Source organism: Emydura macquarii, unplaced genomic scaffold, assembly GCF_026122565.2.
Source record: "Emydura macquarii macquarii isolate MOO-44397 ecotype Brisbane River unplaced genomic scaffold, CSIRO-AGI_Emac_v2 contig_1627, whole genome shotgun sequence".
Classification (NCBI taxonomy): domain Eukaryota; kingdom Metazoa; phylum Chordata; order Testudines; family Chelidae; genus Emydura; species Emydura macquarii.
Window position 1 is genome coordinate 72,686 of NW_027131764.1, and position 7,071 is coordinate 79,756.

At 48.5% G+C, this 7,071-nt stretch overlaps 1 protein-coding gene across 1 annotated transcript; it reads right to left on the reverse strand.

Moving 5' to 3' along the window:
* Positions 1-5,901: 5,901 nt before the first annotated feature.
* LOC137157905 (olfactory receptor 10D3-like) lies at positions 5,902-6,834 on the reverse strand. Its single transcript, XM_067555337.1, has one exon. The coding sequence runs from the start codon at positions 6,832-6,834 to the stop codon at positions 5,902-5,904; it is 933 nt and encodes a 310-aa protein (XP_067411438.1).
* Between the last annotated feature and the right edge of the window lie 237 nt (positions 6,835-7,071).

The window sequence follows — 7,071 nt, forward strand, 5'->3', positions numbered from 1 at the left end:
GTGTTTGGGGCTATGGAGTGAAGCAGTGATTCCCTGGAAGGAGGGAGATTGGGCTGGTAAGCCCAGAGAAGGGGTGAGCTGGCAGAGCTCCAGGGAAATAGCAAGAGGGGCTGGCAGCAAGCAGCCCATCATTGCTAGACAGAGGGTCCCCCTGGACTGGACCATGCAGTAGCGGGTGGGCCTGGGTTCCCACCCCACCCTCTGGGACAGCGGCACAGACCCGGCCATGGAGCAGAAGACTGCCTCAGACAATTATCTGCTGGGACTTTCCTACCCTGGAAGGGGAGGATTTTAATGACCTGGCCAGAGGGACAAGCCATGAAGATAGAGCACTCTGAGTTTCAGAGACACGGCGGGGCGCATGGATGAGCAGTGGAAGGAGGTGCTGGGCCTGGAAGGTGAGACTCCCCAGGCACCCTAGCGGTGAGTAGACCCCATGATGGTCCCGGGCTCTGTTACTGTTTGTCTGTGCAGTGCTGGCACGCCAGTGTCCTGATCTCTGTGGCTCTGTGTGTCTGGGTGGCACCCGGCCAGGTGGGGTCCTGATCTCACTGGTACTGTTTGTCAGTGCAGCCCCTGGCAGAACAGGGCTCCAGTCTCAGTTAGGCCTCCAGGTGTTACCATAATAGACGCAATAAGTATAAATGAGATCTGCCAGGCTGGCCTAGACCTGGGCACTTGACTTGAGGCTGTCCTAGGAAACCTTTCACCTCCAGGTCTGCAGGCTGAACACTGCCCAGATTGCGAGCAGCCAAGAGCCATGGCATTCAGAGAAAAGGGCTGCAGCCCTTGGGGGTCATTTTCACCAGCGAAGGATCTGGGCCAGGGTTCTTCAGAAAGATGCAGAGACCTTTCCTCCTGCAAAGGCTGCTCGTGCGGGCGCAGTGCTGGGCTGCGTTCCAAGAGCTCTCTGTGAAGGAGAGGTGCCCGGGTGTGTGCACATGGGTGTGTTAACAGACAAGCTGCCAGTATGCAGTGCTCAGCGACGTGTAGCAGAGTTCCTGCCATTTGTAGGAGCAACAAAACTTGCTGTTGTGGGCAGATTGCAACTCGGGAGACTTGGGTTCAAGATTTGCCACAGGCTGCCTGGGTGACTTTGGGTAAGTTACCTATGCTGGGCATGTCAAAGGAGCATCTGTCAACCTCTCTGCTGCTCAGCCTGTGAAATGGGGATGAAAACCCTTCCGTCCCTCACAGGAGTGAGGTTAGATTCACTGGTGTAAATGAGGGTTCATGGAGGAACCCAGAGCGATGCATGCTCTCAAGTAGAAATGGTGTCTTTCCAAGGTTCCTCACACTTCCCCTAACCCTCTACTTAGCTCAGCCAGATGCCAGGAAAAAGAACCTTTGAAATTAAGCTGGTCAGGAAATTTCTTGTGTTTTGTGTGTGTGGATCTCTTTCTTTGGGTCTTTTTTTTTTTTGGGGGGGGGGGAAAGGCATGTTTTTGGTAGGCTAATGCCAATTTTTCTAAAACAGAACTGCTCATTAAACAGTGTTGGTTCAATGAAACACCTGACCCCAAAAAATAGGTTATTTTCTAAAAATTTTCAAGATTGTCGAAGCATCCCATTTCAATCTTGTCACACCAGAAAGTTGTAAGGTTTTTGAGTGAAAACAGCTCTTGGTTTAGACATTTTAAAAAGGGGAGAAGGTCAATATGGATTGAAAAACTTTGAAATGATCAGAATAAAACATTTATTTTCCCCCAAGTGATTTTTTGGCAGTTTACACTGTTGAGATTTTGCTTTTTTCCGTTCTGACAAATTTCAAAATGTCAAAATTCTCATGAGACGGGAAAACCTTTTCCCACCCAGCCCTGCTTTGAAAAGAGACCTGCTCACATGTAGTCTGATAGACATGTACCTTGGTGTCTACACATTACAGCCAGAAGCCAAAGTGAATTTGCTCAGTGTAAAAAGACCTAGGGGCATTAACTGCAATGGTGCTTTGGTGAGTTTTGCCAGCTGGGGATATGACCGGCCTCACGTTAGAGCTGTTTCTGTACCTACAATGTAAAGAAGTGTCTGTGTTAGAATTTAGCCAGGAAATGAAGGTTCAAACCTCTGTTTTGATCAAACTGTGCCGTGACCTCTCCAATGGCCTGACTAATGACCCAAGCACTGCATTGACGCCCTGCACACTGACTCAGAGAGTACATCTACACAGGGATAAAAGACTTGCCACGCAGCCACAGCTGGCACAGGTCAGCTGCAGGTTTTTTATCTCTGTGTAGACGTACCCAGAGAGAACAGGGCTATCTACTGAGCCCCCCACCCTCTTCCCTCCAGCACAGTGCCCCCTAGGACTTTCCTGGGACACTGGGATTAGCACTGACTCCAAGCACATCCGAGTGGGTCGCCCGCTCCATGCTTTGCAAAGCAGCATCTTCTAGCAGAGCACTGGGCTCAGACGGACTGGCGCGGGGAGGGGGGGAGTGAGGCTGCATGTGGGGAGAGGCTAGGCCTGAGATACCAGTCAGAGCAGTGTTCTGTCAGAATTGGTGCATTCAATGAAGCAAGGCACTTTCGTGTACTGGTCTTTGCCAGCACCAGGTGCAATCTGCAGGAGTGCTCCATTCAAGCAAGGCCCCCGGGCTCTCCTCACTAAAGAAATACGTGGGTCATTTTCACTTTGCCCAAACCAGGCTTCTAATAATGTCCCCTGGAGGCATCATCATTATGTGCTCAAAAACCCAGCAAACGTCAACAGCTTAATATTGACGCAGCTGTGAGCGACCTTGAGGGAGAGAAATACACAAGGGGCCGGGCGGGGGGGAGTGAAGAGGAGGAATGGCAGAAACAAGGTGCAAGGTTATAAGACGCTGCAGAGAGAAAAGCTACGTCAGAGCTGAAGGAGAAATTAAACAAATGAGTCATAGAAACAGACCCCCACCCCTCAACCCCCTCAGATAGACACTGAGGAACAAGGAGATGAAAGACACCCTGATGAGACGGGGGGGCAGGAAACTGCCCAGGCCTGAGCTATGATTTATCCTGCCTTCAGCAGGAGTTGCCTGAGAACTGGCTGACTTGGAGATGGTTCTCAGGACTCCTAGTTCTATCTGTGGCTCTGGGAGGAGCGTAGGGGTCTAACGCTTGAACTCCTGGGTTCTAGCCCTTCTTCTGGGGGTGTTTGTTCCAATACTCTTATGGCTAGAGAAGCACAGCTTGGCATGCGTGACTCTTGGATTGCATTTCTCTTTCATGTGGTAAGAGCAGGGTGGGGTGTGGGGTCAGGACCCCTGGGTTCTTTTTCCATCTCTGCCACAGACTCCCTGTATGTCCTTGGGCAAGTTACTTGGCATTCATTTCTCCATGAGGGTTATTTTCTGACTGCACAAAACCCAGAGCGGCAAGGCTAAATCCATTCAGGCCTGGTAGGAGGTGGGGCTGCAGTCACAGGGGCCATAGAAAAGCCATTCTGACCACTGGGGGGAGGGGCATAGAATTAGCATTGTGGGGCAGGAGTTGTGTTTTTGTTCTGTATTTGTACAGCCCCTGGCACAATGGGGTCCTGGGCCATGACTGTGGCTCTTATGTTTTAATGCAAAAAGGAAAAGGAAAAACAGAATTTCAGGATCCTATAAGAAGGGATCCCAGGGAAGAATCCAGCATGTTTGACATTCTTTAGTGACATAGCAACGGCCAAAGGGCATCAGCCCATTGGTTCGTCCATGCCCTTCTCCCACCCCTTGGAGCTGTCCACGCTCTTCAGCTCCTACAAAGAAAATTACATATGTCACCCCGGGGTCTTATTTTTGTAAACCCTCACCCCGTCCCCTGCTATGCCAGACAAACACGTCTTGTCTCCCATCAGCATGTCCTGTCTTTGGAGCACACTCTGTCTCTCCATCTAGTGCCACACTCAGCACAATGGGGCCATGAACCTTGACAGGGATCCTGGACAGGCCCTTCAGTGCTACAAAAGACCATGCTCAATATTTCACACGGGAGGCTGGATCTGTGGTGAGGGCGCTGGACTGGGACTCCAGACAGATCGTCTCAGTTCCCAGCTCCGCCATAGACTCCCTGTGTCATTTGATGTGTGTGTGCCTTAGTTTCCCATCTGTAAAATGGGGATAATGATGCCTCCTTTGGCGATTTAGAGCATCAGCTCCTTAGGGCATGGACTGACCCTGCACAGAACTTGCCACCATGGAGCCAGAGCTCTAGGCATTGTTAGAGATCCACACAGCGTTAAATGGGACAGATCCCTGACTCCTGTGAATCTGCTCTACCTGCCCTGGAGTCCATGGACCAGAATCCCCAGTTGGAGTGAACCAGCCGTAGCTCCGCTTGAGTCAGTGGTTCAGATCTTCAAGTGATGTCAAAGTGGCCATTGCTATATGCAGTGAGATTTCTATACATTTCTGGCCCAGTAGAATTGCTTTCCTTGGTGCCCAGCTGATTGTGTGTTGTTGTAAGCAGGTTTTCAGTTGCAGAAGCTCCTTTTCCCATCTAGAGGGAGATGTTTACCCCTGTGCAGGTCCCTTGAAAACCCAATTTTCCATCAAAGAAAAGCTTCAAAGGAAAATGTACAACTAGTCCTTGACAACGACGATGATGAGGGGGTTTTATACAACTCACAATGTTCATGATTCATATAAATGTCTGATCCTTTTCTGAAATCTACTAAGCTGTTGATCTCAATAATGTCTTGTGGTGATCAGTTTTTCAGGCTAAGTGTGCAAATATAATAAATATTTTAGGACTTAAGTGGTATATAACTGTTAAACTCACCCTCTGCAAAAATGAATGAACATAATATCACACCTCCACTTTAGGCTGGGAATTTCAAAGAGGCCTAAAGGGAGCTAGGTGTCTAATTCCCATGGACTTTGAACTTCCTTGGGCCCTTTGGAAACCCCAGCCTCGAAGTCCAACCTTTTTTTCCTTTCATGTTTTTATTGTTTTGTTAAATTTCACTTTTTATATGCCAGTCTCATAAATGGGTCCAGTCCTCTCCACACACTGGTTTCCAGCTTTATTTTTAATTTGCACACCAAGAAGAAACACAGGCAACTTAGGGACACGTTCCAATAATACAGCTGAGGATGAAAAACCAAAAAAAAAAAAAAAACCCTCCTTTTAGTCCTAGGTTTAGGTTTTATACACATTGAATGGAGCTCAAAATTCAAATGCAACGAATGCAGAAGACACAATACATATGTACAACAAGTCCAAAATACAGTGCCTGTGAGGAGTGTAGAGTTCTCACTTCCATTAAATCTCCTAATAGCATGTTTTCTTCCTTTTTTATTTCTCTTTCTATCTCTCTGTCTGAGTAGAGGGTAACATTTACAAAACCACCAAAGTGACTTAGCAGAGTAAGCCCACTTTCAAAAGTTATTAAGAAGCCCAGTTCTCCCTGGGAGCTAGATGTTTTTGAAAGATCCCACTGGGTGCCTAAATATCTTCTAACATGTGGCCTAAGCTCTAGATTTACAAAGAGGACGAGGTGCCTAGTGGGATGCACTAAGACGTCTAAGTAAGTCAGGTGCTGCTGACGTTGGCTCCGTGCCAGCTGATGAAGGGAATTATTTTCTTCCTTTTTTTGAGTTTGCAGAAGATGCTGTCCTGGCTTCTGTAGATTTGTGCAATAAGTCTGAGATTTTCAAAGTCAGCTAGAAGATTTGGATTTCCAATTCCTATTAATTTTAATGCAGACTGAGTGTGCCTATCCTTTAGGCAGCTTTGAAAATATCAGCCTGAAAGCATGTCCAAGACAGCTAGATGCTTTTAGGAGCACTTCTATGATTGGTAGAGCTCCAGATATACAGGTAGGGCTCTACGTGGAAGGAGAGAGACAGACTCTCACAGAAGCCACATAAGAGCCACGTGGATGAATTTGTAGACATATTTCAATGCTCACCCACATGCTACTTCTGCAGATGCAGCACATCAATGTTCAGTCGTCGGACCCCCTCTCAGTTTCCGCAGAGCCCCTTTCACCTCCTTGTTCCTCAGTGTGTAGATGACCGGGTTCAGCATGGGTGCTACCACATCGGCAGAGATCTGCAGAGCGGTCGCCACCACTTTGCTCAGCTGTGGCTGCGTGTAGATGATGGCACAGGGCCCAAAGAACAGCATCACCACCGTCAGATGTGAGGTGCAAGTGGAGGCTGCTTTGCGTCGCCCTTCGTCTGAGTTAATCTTCAGGATGGAGTAGACGATGCGGACGTAGGATAGGAAGATGAGGAAGAAGCAGGTCATGGGCACCAGGCCAGTATTGGTAAAGGTCACGGTCTCAATGACGTACGTGTCCGTGCAGGCCAGCATGGCCACAGGGAAGATGTCACAGAAGTAATAGTCCACCGCATTGGGCCCGCAGTAGGGCAGTGTGAAGGTCAGACTAGTGAGAATGGTGGCGTGGAAGGAGCTGGTGACCCAGGTGCCGGCAGCCAGGATGGCGCACACCTTCCAATTCATGATGATCAGGTAGCGCAGCGGGTGGCAGATGGCCACATACCTGTCATAGGCCATGACGGTGCAGAGCAGGCACTCGATGCTACCTAGGAAGTGGTAGAAGAAGACCTGGGACATGCAACCGCCCAACGAGATGGTTCTACTGTTGGTCCAGAGACTGACCAGCAATTTAGGGGTGATGATAGAGGCGAATCCAAGGTCCACCACAGAGAGATTGCAGAGGAAGAAGTACATGGGGGTGTGCAGGCGGGAGTCAGCGAGGATGGCTGATAAAATGAGCAGGTTGCCCAGGAGGGTGCAAAGGTAGGAAGCTAAGAAGCTGATGAAAAGGATGGTCTCATGGCCTTTGGCGTTGGGAATCCCTGACAGAATGAATTCAAACACCACAGTGCGATTCTCCATTTCCATGTGAGACGAGGTCATTCCTGGAAGCACAGAGATAATGCAACCAGATTAGCAATCTCAATAAACTATGGTTTGTTTATTCATAGCACACCACAACTTAATCTACAAGGGTAAACCTTTCTAAGCATCATAATTTAGGTGAAAGTGAGTGGAGAATCAGGACTCTAATATTTCATTGATTCTATTTGATGCTAGTCAATTGAATTTTCCTTTCTTCTTTTCCATTCAACCATCTTCTAT

Coding starts and splice junctions, on each gene's coding strand:
- LOC137157905 (XM_067555337.1), bottom strand. CDS start 6,834: ATGGAAATGGAGAATCGCACTGTGGTGTTTGAATTCATTCTGTCAGGG.